The 13,884-nt window shown below is 39.6% G+C and overlaps 1 protein-coding gene across 1 annotated transcript in view; it reads left to right on the top strand.

Moving 5' to 3' along the window:
- The window catches only part of LOC311041275 (nuclear pore membrane glycoprotein 210-like), a gene marked incomplete at both ends in the record, with an annotated part of 51,884 nt that overhangs the window by 24,038 nt on the left and 13,962 nt on the right, over positions 1 to 13,884 (top strand). The window contains 9 exons of the mRNA XM_084086180.1: positions 2,060 to 2,188; positions 4,163 to 4,290; positions 5,245 to 5,380; positions 5,910 to 5,972; positions 7,300 to 7,482; positions 10,352 to 10,432; positions 10,621 to 10,752; positions 11,910 to 12,068; positions 13,491 to 13,582. Of these exons, the coding sequence (XP_083942306.1) occupies positions 2,060 to 2,188; positions 4,163 to 4,290; positions 5,245 to 5,380; positions 5,910 to 5,972; positions 7,300 to 7,482; positions 10,352 to 10,432; positions 10,621 to 10,752; positions 11,910 to 12,068; positions 13,491 to 13,582 (1,103 nt within the window). The remainder of the gene's footprint in view (positions 1 to 2,059; positions 2,189 to 4,162; positions 4,291 to 5,244; positions 5,381 to 5,909; positions 5,973 to 7,299; positions 7,483 to 10,351; positions 10,433 to 10,620; positions 10,753 to 11,909; positions 12,069 to 13,490; positions 13,583 to 13,884) is intronic.

Here is a 13,884-nt window from a genome sequence, read left to right on the forward strand (position 1 = left end):
TATATATATATACCTGTGTGTGTGTGTGTGTGTGTGTGTGTGTGTGTGTGTGTGTGTGTGTGTGTGTGTGTGTGTGTGTGTGTGTGTGTATATATATATATATACACACACACACAGTATCTCTATCTCTATCTCTATCTAGATATCTATATAGATATATAGATAGCTATTTATGACGCTAAAAGATGAAAACCTTCACAAGAAGGTTCCTCTTCCTCCTACATAAATGGTATACCATTTATGTAGGAGGAAGAGGAAGCAAAACGCGTTGTGCAAATAAAGAAGCAAAATCATACCAGAGGAGTGTGCGGTCCCTTCTTGTGAAGGTTTTCATCTTTTAGCTTCACGCGTGTGTGTGTATATATATTCACATACGCATCCTTTTACAACACTTCTCTAGGCACACATGAACACGAAAAAGGGCTTAGATCTACAAAAAGTTTGAACACTACTGATATAGCAACATAAGTTTTCCAGAAAAATTAAGACATTTTTTGAGACATTTGACAGTTAAAAATGTTCACGATTTTTCAAAGATGGCAGATCTACAAGCTCATAGCCGTGCTATGAGCTTGTAGATCTGCTATTTTTGAATAGCCAAATACATCTAAAATGGATTGAATGGGCTAAAAACCTGACGACTCAGACGAGGTGTTTCGAGTCAACATCTCTCCCTCAGGCAGAAATCAATACATGTTTCTAAGGTCTACCTCCTTGTCTATTTTGCTTGTACACTGTAACTGCAAAACAACAATAGACCATACATCATGTCCTCCACTGGCTGCTGATCGGTTTTAGGATCGATTTTTAACATTCTACTGGTTTTTAAAGCCTTGTGAGGCCATGCTCCTAGCTACATTATTATAGATATCGTCTGTCGGGTGGAAACCTCATATGTCCAAAACTGTTAAGGTCCTTACACACCGGGCGAAACCGGCGAATATAGCGAATATACGCAAAATTCGGACTCGTTCCGAATAATTAAAAGACGCTTTTTCGCTTCGCTTTTTCGCTCCATGTACGGAGCCATTGACTTTATAAGGTTTAAAAAAAAAACGCATTATTCGCCCGAAAAAAACGCCCCGGTGTGTAACAACCTTTACTGTTCAGGATTCAAATTCAAAACTATCAAAAGTAGCAGATCCACAAGCTCAAAACGTGTCGCTTCGTGCCACGTATCGAACTTGTGGATCTTCTACCTTTGATGCTTTTGTGTGACACTGTAGTATAATCACGTAGGGCGTTAATTCACGAAAAAAAAACATGAAAAGTAAAACAAAAAGTTTGCGCCCTACAGCAACAATATTATATATTCCTGTCCACTATGTCGATGTATCTACTGTGTCCATTTGTCCTCTGTGTTGATGTGTCCACTGTGTTGATGTGTCCACTGTGTTGATGTGTCCACTGTGTTGATGTGTCCACTGTGTTGATGTGTCCACTGTATTGATGTGTCCACTGTGTTGATGTGTCCACTGTGTTGATGTGTCCACTGTATTGATGTGTCCACTGTGTTGATGTGTCCACTGTGTTGATGTGTCCACTGTATTGATGTGTCCACTGTGTTGATGTGTCCACTGTATTGATGTGTCCACTGTGTTGATGTGTCCACTGTGTTGATGTGTCCACTGTATTGATGTGTCCACTGTGTTGATGTGTCCACTGTATTGATGTGTCCACTGTGTTGATGTGTCCACTGTGTTGATGTGTCCACTGTATTGATGTGTCCACTGTGTTGATGTGTCCACTGTGTTGATGTGTCCACTGTATTGATGTGTCCACTGTGTTGATGTGTCCACTGTATTGATGTGTCCACTGTGTTGATGTGTCCACTGTGTTGATGTGTCCACTGTATTGATGTGTCCACTGTGTTGATGTGTCCACTGTGTTGATGTGTCCACTGTGTTGATGTGTCCACTGTATTGATGTGTCCACTGTGTTGATGTGTCCACTGTGTTGATGTGTCCACTGTGTTGATGTGTCCACTGTGTTGATGTGTCCACTGTGTCTATGTGTCCACTGTATTGATGTGTCCACTGTGTTGACGTGTCCACTCCAGGTCACTCCGCTCCATCCAGGCCTGGTGATGGTGATGGTTCATGACCTGTGCCTGGCCTTCCCCGCTCCGGCCCAGGCCGCCGTGCACGTGTCCGGCATCCTGGAGGTGTACGTCCGAGTGGTGGACAAGGTCAGCTTGATGGTTAAACGCTTGGTTCCCGTCTGTTATCAGTCACTTGATTTCCTCTCCCACGCCTGATTGGCTTTGTAAAGTACTTAACCTTTGTGGCCATGTGGCTTGAGGATTCCTCAAGCTTGATTTCACCTTCCATTATTATTATTATTAACTTCCCCAGGATTGAACCTAATCAAATTAATGTTCTCGGACATTACATGGATTTTTTTGTAAGGAAAACTGCAGATTTTCAACCTTAACTCATTCACTGCCACGGAATGAATGAATGAATTCATCCGTCTACCGTCCCCATGCCAGCGAAAACGGCGATTTTACTGTACCTTTGAAAAATCATGGAATATTCTCTGTGACCTCCTTCCTCACGGAGATCGGCTCATTACACGCATGGGGGTCCGGTAGAATCAGAGAAAAATAAATTGGCCGGCCGCGATCCTCCATTCCAGAGCTATGGCCGTTTGAATGTGGCTTGTTTTTTGAAAAACTGCAGAAAGACGAGAAAATTTGACTTTTGTGAATCCTTTAACATGAAAGGAGGACAACTTTTTTCTTTTATGGTCACGTGATTTGTGGTTGTACTCTTCTTCGGTGGCGCCCCCCCCCCCCCGCCCCAACCACCCAAAAAGACAAAACCACATCAATTACGTCCTTTATAGTGAATGAGTTAAGGAAAACTGCAGATTTTCAACCTTAAAGGGCAAGACCACTTTGGTAGATGTTTGGGTTGTGTAGTTACCTTGCCATGATGTAACTCCAAAGGTGGACAAGAAATCAAAAATAATTGCTCCATTGATTAGAAATTGATAATTCAAAATTTGCTCCTCATTGACTTACATTGTACAGTAAAACAGCTCTCAAAGTCACTATTTAAGCACGTAAATGAACACGAACAAAGCTGATTCAGACAATATAGAACATCACCAAACCCAGTACTGTTTCTTTTTTAATACAAATATTAACTTCCTGCAGATTTTTCTATTTGAAGATCCGGATCCGTGAATCCAGTCCAGGTTTTCTTCTTAATAAAATAGCAAAATCAACGGGAAGTTAACATTTTTATTTAAAAAAAAACAGTACTGGGTTTGGTGATGTTCTATATTGTCTGAATCAACTTTGTTTGTGTTCATTTATGTGCTAAAATAGTGACTTTGAGAGCCGTTTCACCGTACAGTGTAAGTCAATGAGGAGCATATTTTGAATTATCAATTTCTAATCAATGGAGCAATTATTTTTGATTTCTTGTCCACCTTTGGAGTTACATCATGGCAAGGTAACTACACAACCCAAACCTCTACCAAAGTGGTCTTGCCCTTTAAGGTTGTGATGGGTATTCCCGAATCAAAAAAAGCTATTCATGTAGTTGTTGCCTTATTCATTACAGATTGATGCTTTTATTCTCTGTGAAAAATCGACCTTGTTTGGAAAAAATGATTACATCACTTTATCGCCACTGAATATTTGCAACAATAGTTTAAATGCCATTGATCTGATGTGAAAAAACAAACAAATGTGTGCGCCGGATGACGTGAAACATTGTCGTCATCGTTTCGTGATGTGAAATGTTTCACAGAGGAATGTACACTGTAGACTTACTGTAGGGTATTTCTTTTGCCACACTATTATTAATCTCCTTGCATCAGAACCATGGGATGGAAACTCAGTGGAAGTTTTCCCTTAAGTGCATTGTCTTCATTTGCATTCCAGTGGAGCTTCTTTTCTTATCTTTCTATTTAAATTGTTAATAACAAGTTCTCAATGGCTCTGCTTGAGATCTGCACACTGTGTCTTAGCTCCCAGCTCCTATCTTCAAATACTTGGCCCTCACTAATGCTCATTATAATATGGTACAGTTTTTGTCTACTCATTCTGTGTCTCAGAGGAGGGCTGTGGACAGTGGGTGTGGACTCTTTATTTCTGAGATGATCATTTACCCTGGTGGTGATTGCCATGATGATTCCTGGTTAATTTCAGGTGGAGATAGGTAAATCGGTGAGAGCTCACGTCAGAGTCCTGGACGACAACAGGAAGCCCTTCCCTGCCAGATACTTCCACGTTATGAACCTGAAACTCAAGGCAGCCTCTGGGGTCGTCTCCCTGCAGTAAGTCTGGTGGTGACGTGGAGGAACACGTTGACCACTTAACCACATTAAGACCGGGAACGCATCTGTGTCATTTTAAGATTTATTTGGGCTATGAGCTTGTACATCTGCTATTTTTGAAAAGAAATTGTGAAAATGTGTGCAAATCTTTAAATATAGCCTCTCGCTGTCGCTCTTGCGCTCTCGCTCTCTCTCTCTCTCTCTCTTTGTGTGTCTCTGTGTCTCTATTGACATGAACAAGTTTAAGAACCACTGTTATTATAGCAACATAAGTTTTTTTTTTTAAACAAACTGTTAGGATTTAGAAGACATTTGTAGAATCCACAGAAGCAAAGATCTGAGCTAAAATATATATATTCAAAGATTTGCACAAATTTTCAAACTTTTTCAAAAAAATAGCAGATCTACAAGCTCGTAGCACGGCACTCAGTGTTGCTTGACGGAACTGTAAATGAAGCATTACACAGCTTGTTTTCCGGACTTCTGAATACTATGCAGGGTGTTTATGTGGATTTCTGAATATCGTCACTGTCGGGCAGAAACCTTGTATCTCCATACTGTATGTCAGTATGTTAAAATGAAATGAATGCCCCCCTCCTTCATACGATTGTGTTGCGCAAACATAGCGAAAATAGCTGATCTACAAGCTTGTAAATCGGCAACGTTTGATTCTTTTGTAAAAAAAAGAAAAGTGAAAGTGGTTAATTCTGTCTGTGGGTTTTATAAATATTTAACCAATGAAAAGTATTAACAAGAGCTTTTGACTAAATAATAACTGCATTAGATCGATTGGAATGCAAGTTCTTTTATTCATTTCCTGTAAAGTAACCGTTTTGGACGTTCTGGCTTCCAGCCAACAGTGACGATATGCAGGTGGTTTATGAATATGCATGGTGGTTTATATGAATATGCCGGCTGTTTATTTATGTGTATTCCATGCCTCCTCCTGTGCAGTGCTGTAGCCGAGCATGCAGAGAAAGACACGTCCATCTTCCTGGTGAAAGGTCTCTCTATTGGCCAGACCACCGTGTCGGCTGTTGTTGTGGATAAAAACGGAAAGAAGATCACATCTGCCCCTCAACAAATAGAGGTATAACATTTTCATAAGCTTTAATTGGGTATTTCACTTAAAACCCCTTCTGGGTTCATTTTACTTTGGCTTTTTGTGTGTGCCCCAGAAATGTGTTTTTTCATATTTTTTTTTCAAGTTTCTTGGTTCAATGATTAGATATTTGATATTCATTTGATCAGACCCTCATATTATTATTGTAAGCCCTGTCAAATTAGACTCATTTAAAACACGTCTCTGGTTCTGGTGACTGATATTGTTCTAATGCATGAGGGCATTTTTCAATTAATTTTTTCATTTGACAAAATTATGCTGAAGGCCACTTGGTGAGAGAGAAGATAGAAAATAAATAAAAGTAAATGAAAAAAGTAGGCAAGTTATTTTCTAACGTTATACATGTACCCTTAAAATGTGTTTTATAGTGAAATACCACTCTAATACTTAGAGAGTTTGAATCTTACGTCAGCTTTTATACTAGAGATATACCTGCCGGTGTATACATTAGAAAACAAATTCTCACAGAGAGATTCATTTTTGGTTTCCTTTCCAGGTGTTTCCACCCTTCAAACTCATCCCCAGGAAAATTACTTTGTTAATTGGAGCAATGATGCAGGTATGTATTGGATTCCCCAGGAAACAGCTGGTCTCTGCCCCACTCCACTGAAGAGGCTGAGGCCTCTGCCAGGGAGACAGTGTCTGGCAATGGGGGACGATTTGAAATGCCACATGGCACATCACGCTCCAGTTAAGATATCACTTCTCAAACGTTCTCTTGTTAAGGATCCCCAAATTGATCCGAACCCCCATCTGAATAGATTTTGTCAACATTCTTTTGGAAATAGATGAACTACAATGAGCTTGTAGATCGGCTATTTTTGAATAGCTCATTTATGATGATGAATAAACCATCAGAGTGCACTAGGCGGCTCGTGCTAAACTCATTCTGACCTTTCTGTCATTTCTAGACATGTAATGATTCTCTCCAAATACGATTCAAATCACGATACTAGATTCACAACACGATTCTTCAAGATTTTTAAACACAAAATGTTTTTTCCAGACAAAAAACTTTTTTAAAATTATATCCAGTATTTTCTTCTTTTTTAAATGTTACGATACTGTGTTATCTCTTATCCTCTTTTCAATACAGTAGCAAAGCAAATGATTGAAAACTTTTTTTTAATCAATTTAAAGGTAGGGTAAGTGATATTTTTGGGTTAAAACAAAAAGTGTTTTATTAAAAGGTTAAAGCACTATATTCTGATAGTAATCATTGCTATAGAGTGTTTGTTCAGTAACAGGAGTCTCCCCGTCTCTCCAGCTCTTTAATAAACAGAATATACATTTTTCGGTAGGTGTCAAAATCTCAGCCAATCAGGAGAAAGTACCAATTTTTAAGCTTCATTTTTATAGTTTTCCAGTGTCATCACTTCCAATTTCACTTGTTTAATCTATATCCTGATTGAGCTCTCTATCCTGATTGGATAAAATTGGAAATGAAACTGAAACTGAAACGAAAATGCATTTTCTGTTTTATAAAGAGCTGGAGAGACATGGAGACACCTTATATGGACAGGACACTCTATAGTAACGAGCACTATCAGAACATATACCAATTTTGCAATTATTTGAATAATTGCAAATCACTTACCCTACCTTTAAAAAAATATATCCTGTATTTTCTTCTCTCTTTTTACGCGCCCTCTGCTTTTTGCATCGCAATACATTTTCTATTAAATCGATTTAAATTGGCACCATTTTGAATCGATTTTATTCGATTTACGATAAATCGTTACATCCCTAGTCATATATATATATATTTTTTTTTAAATTAAGTCTAGGCTTCCCGATTAATCTAAGAATTATTGGATTGAATAATCGCTAAGATAATTATTGATTGTTGCAGCCCTAATCTCATCAATCTGCCTTTTTTTTTTTAGATCACATCTGAGGGTGGGCCCCAGCCTCAGTCCAACATCCTCTTCTCCATCGTGGCCAATGAGGAGATAGCGTCTGTCAACGGCGTGGGCCATGTCAGGGGCGTGGCCGTGGGCAACGTCACAGTGACCGGGGTGGTCCGAGCGGTGGACTCTGAGACCGGGAAGCTGGTGGTCATCTCTCAGGTTTGATTGATTGATTGATTTATTTATTGACAACAAGCATATGTACAAAACAAAGATGCACATCTGAGTCAAAAGGATGTCACAAGAAAGCACAGAGGCTTATTTCCATTGTGGTCCCATGTACAGTGAAAAACAAAAAACAAAACAAGAAGTACTGTGAAATAGAAATACAAATAAAACAACAAAATTCATACATTTAGTTTGAAGAGAGAAGAATCAGTTCCATGTGGTATTTAGAAAACTCTTGAGGGAAGACTTAAAACTGGCAGTAGATCGAATCATTTTTGTAACTTTAGGCAAACTATTCCATGTCATAGCTGCAGAATACAAAAAAGAAGCCTTTCCAATTTTGCTTTTAACTTTGCATGGGACAAAATTTGTGGCGCTACCCCTAGTGGAGTATCTATGCACATCACGGACCTTTGAAAAATATTTGCATAAATACTTGGGTGCCTTATCTTCAACAATCCTGTGAACCATACACATTTTCAAGAACGACACTCTCTGTTTTACTCTAAGCCAACCTAGGCTGTTAAAGTGAGTCGGGAGGAGATGAGTTCTGGGGTGGAGCTTGTGAATCAACCTAACTAATTTATTTTGGGAGGTCTGCAATTTATTTTTTAAAATCATAGAGATACCATTGTACCATGATGTACATGCATAATCAAAATGACACTGTATGAGTGCTGCTGCCAAAACTTTCATTGCTCCTTCATTTATGTATGTTGATACTCTGGCCAAAAACTTTACCCTTTGGTTGACCTTGGAGATAACTCTTAAAGCCATACCTTCTCCAGATAGTTTATTATCCAGAATACAACCTAAATAAGTAACGTCTTTTTTGGCCAGGATTTCAGTGTCATTTACCACCACTTTGAAGCCAGGGTACCGCTTTAATTTTACTTTTGACCCAAAAAGAATTGACTCTGTTTTCCCAAGATGCAGAGACAATTTATTATCTGCTAACCAGATGCTAATTTTTTTAAGTTCACTGCTAAGCAATGTTTCTACCACTGATTTTTCCTTATTTGAGACCAAGAGTGCTGCATCATCGGCAAACAAAAACAAATTGCAGTCACAAGCTGATTTCATGTCATTAATATATATTAAAAAAAGGAGTGGCCCTAGTATGCTCCCTTGTGGGACCCCACATTTTAGTGGTAGAAGTGAGGACATGGTGCCATTTATGTCCACCATTTGTTCTCTGCCCTCTAAATATGATCTTACCCATTGAACAGAAGCACTATCAAAACCTATAGCCCTGAGTTTTTGTAAAAGTATTTCATGGTGCACTGTGTCGAAAGCCTTCTGTAGATCCAGCATAACCATACCGCAAAATCTTCCTTCATCAACCTCTTTCCTAATAAAGTCGGTCAGATACAACAGGCATGTGTCTGTCGAATGAGATGTTCTAAAACCGGATTGAAATTGAAATAATAGGTTATTGGATGATAAATAACTCTCTATTTGTTCATGTATAACCCTTTCCATTATCTTGGAAATAGAACAGAGTATGGAAACAGGGCGGTAATTACTTGGGTCAAGCTTGTTTCCCTTTTTATAAAGAGGGGTTACTCTAGCTACTTTAAAGACTTGAGGAAAAGTACCTTGCTTTATGGATAAGTTTATTATATGAGTTATTGAGGGAGAGATAATTTCGGCTGAGTCTCTTAAAAATCTGGATGGGATGTTGTCATGTCCAGTGGCCTTGGATGGGTTTAGGGCTCTAAGTTTGCGTAGAACGTTTTCATTTGATACCTCTTTCAAGGAAAAAGCATCTTCCTGAACGCCCTGTCGTTGATAGAATGATGTGACATGAATTTCCCCATATAACCCTGAGTGGCGAGGTAGTTTTTGTACCAGATTTTCGGCTATGTTTGTGAAAAATATATTTAGACTGTTTGCTACTTCGGCTTTGTCATGTATGATTTTTCCTCCAATGTCCAGATTTAGGTTATGTGTTTTTGTCTTAGGTTTGTTTTTGCATCCAAGCTGGTTTAATGATCTCCATAACTCTTTGGGGTTCTTTTTGTTTTCTGTTATTTTGTTATTAAAAAAATCTGTTTTTGCTTTCCTTACTAATCGGTTTACCGTGTTCCTGCATTTTTTGAATTCATCTAATGATAGCTGGTCCCTATTTTTCCTATAAATAGTAAACCTTTTATTTCTAAGTTCAATAGCCTTTAAAATAACTGAGTTAATCCAGGGTTCAGTTCTGGTTTTACTTCTAATTACTTTACAAGGGGCAAGTTTATCAACAACTGGTAAAAACATGGACTTAAAACAATTGGATGCGTTATCTGCTGTCGAACAATTCAAAACAGTCGACCAATTTAGGTCAGTTTGTTGGTGCCAGTGGTTCTCAAACCTTTTCATGACAAGGACCACCCAAAATGACTTGCATTTGGCTGCGGACCCCCATCATCTCAAAAGTATTTTGTGCCAGGGACCTCCAGAAGCAAATATTTGAGTTGAAAATAAAATGATGGTTAAAGTGGTTAACATGATTGTAACGCTATATTAACTCATTTTGCTGGTATCATATAATTTTGCGGGTCCTTGTCACAAAAAAGTTTGAGAAGCACTGATTTAGAAGGCATTTGTAGAATGGGCCTCAGGTCTTAACCCATTGATACCTGGAACGCATCTGTGTCACTTTCGATGTCTTTGGCTATTCAAAAATAGCAGATATACAAGCTCATAGCGCGGCACCGAGTGCCGCGCTATGAGCTTGTAGATCTGCTATTTTTGAATCGTGAAAATATTTTTTTTATATTTTTTTCCGAAAAAATGTTGGAATTTAGAACATTTTTAGAAGCGGCCTCAGGTCTTAATGGGTTAATGGGTTGATTTGTTGATGTTCCAACAGGATGAAGTAGACGTGGAGGTGGTTCAGTTGAAAGCCATTCGGATCCGAGCCCCCATCACCAGAATGAAGACCGGTGCTCAGGTATTACTATACCACTGTACTTTTTGCACTCTTAAAGCATTCAATCAAGGTATACCCTTACACCTGACTAATTATACATGGTTGCACTTAGTGTCGCTCAAAGAAAGTCCTTTTATACAGGTTCACCTTTGTTCACCAAAATGAATTGTGAAGCATTGTCCTGTTTGTGTGTGTGTGTCCTTTTCCAGATGCCTGTGTACGTGATGGGTCTGACCAACAGTCAGACACCCTTATCCTTTGGCAGCACCCTCCCAGGTCTCACCTTCCATTGGTCCACCACCAAGAGAGACATTCTTGACGTCCAATCACGTCACAGTGAGGTACAGTAGGACCTCACTACCTCTGAACAGTCACGCTTTTGTGTACGTGGTAATGACCAGTGGTGTAAAGTAGCGAAGTACATTAACTCAAGTACTGTACTTAAGTACAATTTTGTGTTACTTTTACTTTATATGGTGTATTTCCAATTGTCTATACTTTTACTTCTACTCCACTACATCTCAGAGGCAAATATTGTACTTTTACTCCACTACAATTATTTGAAAACTATAGTTACTAGTTACTTTGCAGATATAAATTATTACATTAAATGATATTATAAAACATACATTAATCACTTTAGCCCTATTTTATACCTAGGAATCTGGACGCGTTGTTGAAGCTTGTAGATCTGCTATTTTCAAACATTTTTGTACTTTTATTTTTGGTACTTTAAGTACATTTTGATACCAATACTTTTGTACTTTTACTCTGCATTTTTAGTTTTTTGAAAAGTTTCGGACTTTCACTTCTACATTGCAGTATTGATACTTTGACTTAAGTAAAACATTCGAGTAACTTTTTCCACCACTGGTAATGACAGATACTGATGATAAGCTACTGTCCCCTCCATTCCTTTTTTATCAGAGTGATTTATTTAGGGCAAACAGAAATGTGCTCTATGTGCAACGTGAGCCAGGCTTTTTTTTCTCCCCTTTGCTGCCTTGTCACTTCTACCTTGGTGTTTGATGTATAAAGCACCTATTTTCTGCAATCCCTGTAATATCCACTTTTAACCCATTTAGACCGGGTACGCATCTGTCATTTTTAGATTTCTTTGACTATTCAAAAATAGCAGATATACAAGCTCATAGCGCGGCACCGAGAGCTGCGGTATGAGCTTGTAGATCTGCTATTTTTCAAAGCAAACATTTTTATCTCAAATCTTTGCTTCTGGGGAAAAAAACGTATGTTGCTATAATCAGAGTCAAGGGCCCCCGAAATGATATTTATTTGGTTGCGGACCCCCAGCTCAAAATATGTTGTTCTAGGGACCCCCCAGAAGCAAAGGTATGAGTAAAAAAAAAATCGCTTTAAAAAAAAAATATATATATATTGAAAGATTTTGAGCTTGTAGATCTGCAATTTTTTTTGTCAACGAAATCTAAAATGACACGCATTCTTTCCCGGTCTAAATGGGTTAACTCAACTTTTCCAGGCCAACGTGCAGCTCCACCCGGAGCATAACTTTGCCATGAGCGTAACTGGGAGAGCCAGAGGCCGCACGGGGCTGAAGGTGGTGCTCAGAGCCAGCGACCCCAAGGCCGGTCAGCTGGAGGGGAACCTACGGGAGCTGAGCGACGAGGTCCAGATCCAGGTACTAGTACAGCATTGGTTCTTAAAGTGGGTTTCCGTGGACCCCCAGGGGTCCATGGGGGGCGGGGGTTCCAGCAAAATGTGTTCATATAGCATCACAATCATTTTAACCGCTTTGACCTTTTATACTTTGGCTATTCAAAAATAGCAGATATACAAGCTCATAGCGCGGCACCGAGTGCCGCGCTATGAGCTTGTAGATCTGCTATTTTTGGAAAAAACATTTTGTGCAAATCTTTGAATATATCATTATTTGAAGCGAACATTTGTAACTCAAATCTTTGCTTCTGGGGGTCCCTGGAACTAAATATTTTGAGATGGGGGTCCGTGGCCAAATACATATCATTTTGGGGGTCCTTGACATGAAAACAGCAACCTGGACGTGGGGGGGGATTAACATTTCTCTGAGAGTCTTGTGTCAGAACACAACACTGCTTCCAGACATGACTGCACTGTGACTTGGTCTTGGTTTATGGGTAATCCTGCGTATCGGCCCTGGTCCTCCCCGCTGCCAGAATATAAAGAAGCCCCGGCCTGAAAGATAAGATAGACCTTTATTGATCCCAGCGGGGAAATTCAGGTGTCATAGCTATAGCAGCAACAGCGGAAAGAATGAAACACAGGAGAGGTACGGGTGAAGAGTAGAGTCGAGAACCAAACCAAGGTAGCGTTGCTGTCAGGCAGAAACCTCTTATCTACATATTTTAACTTTGTTTTTTTTCGTAAAATTGCATTTCGTAAAAAGCATCAAGAATAGCAGATCTGGCCTGGACGGTTGGCGTAACCGTCTGGGCACCTAGGCTGGTAATCCAGCCTGACAAGGGTTCGACTCCCGATCCCGACGGTGTTTGCTGCATGTCACTCACCATTTCTCTCTCCCCATTTCCTGTCAGCCTACTGTCCGATCAATAAAGGCATAAAAGCCAAGAAAAAAAAATAGATCTGCAAGCTCGAAACGCAGGTACTATTTTTTTTTTATTGTGAGGTTTCCACCCGACAGAGACGATAGATAAGCATAGAAATCAAATCAAATCGTTACACTTACTCCTAGACATCTTGCACTGGGATTGACTCTGAATGAGTTTTAAGTATAAAGGTACAGCGTCGTCACCAGTAAATATATCCATGAATGTCTTGACTATCAACATTGAACATGAGAGTGATAAACAGTATGTACGGTGTCAACTGGCCTTCAACAGGATGAAAATATTTATGTGCAGCCTGTCAACAGTGAATATATCAAGTCATAAGTGACGCATCACCCCATCAATGTGTCATATCTTAACGCAGTGTGGCCCGATAAGAGTGCAGGCTTCACATTGCATTATGCCGCGGTGACATACTGTATAATCATCACTAAAAACCACAACATCAAGGGAAAGATTAAAGCCGATGAATAATTCAGGATTCTCCTTTGATCAAGGTTTATGACAAGCTGCTGATGCTTAGCCCGCAAGTGGAGGCTGATGAGATCCTGATGGCTCCCAACTCTGTCCTCAAGCTGCAAACCAACAGGTGGGTTCTAACTCGCCCTACAGTACACCCGTAGTACAGTGGTTCTCAACCTTTTCAGGCCGTGACCCCCCAAAGATAATGATATTTGAACCGGGGACCCCCCCCCCAAAATAATCATATTTGAACTGGGGACCCCCCACCCTGACGAGCACTTGGAGGAGTTGAGGCATTTTGACTCGGTTCCACAGATAAATATTGTGAAAATAGCGGATCTACAAGCTCACAACGCCTCGCGTTGCGAGGCGTTGTGAGCTTGTAGATCCGCTATTTTCACAATGCCTCTTTCTTATATTATTTGACAA

This window comes from Gymnoscopelus microlampas, assembly GCF_963454915.1.
Source record: "Gymnoscopelus microlampas genome assembly, contig: SCAFFOLD_166, whole genome shotgun sequence".
In the NCBI taxonomy this organism is placed as follows: Eukaryota; Metazoa; Chordata; class Actinopteri; order Myctophiformes; family Myctophidae; genus Gymnoscopelus; species Gymnoscopelus microlampas.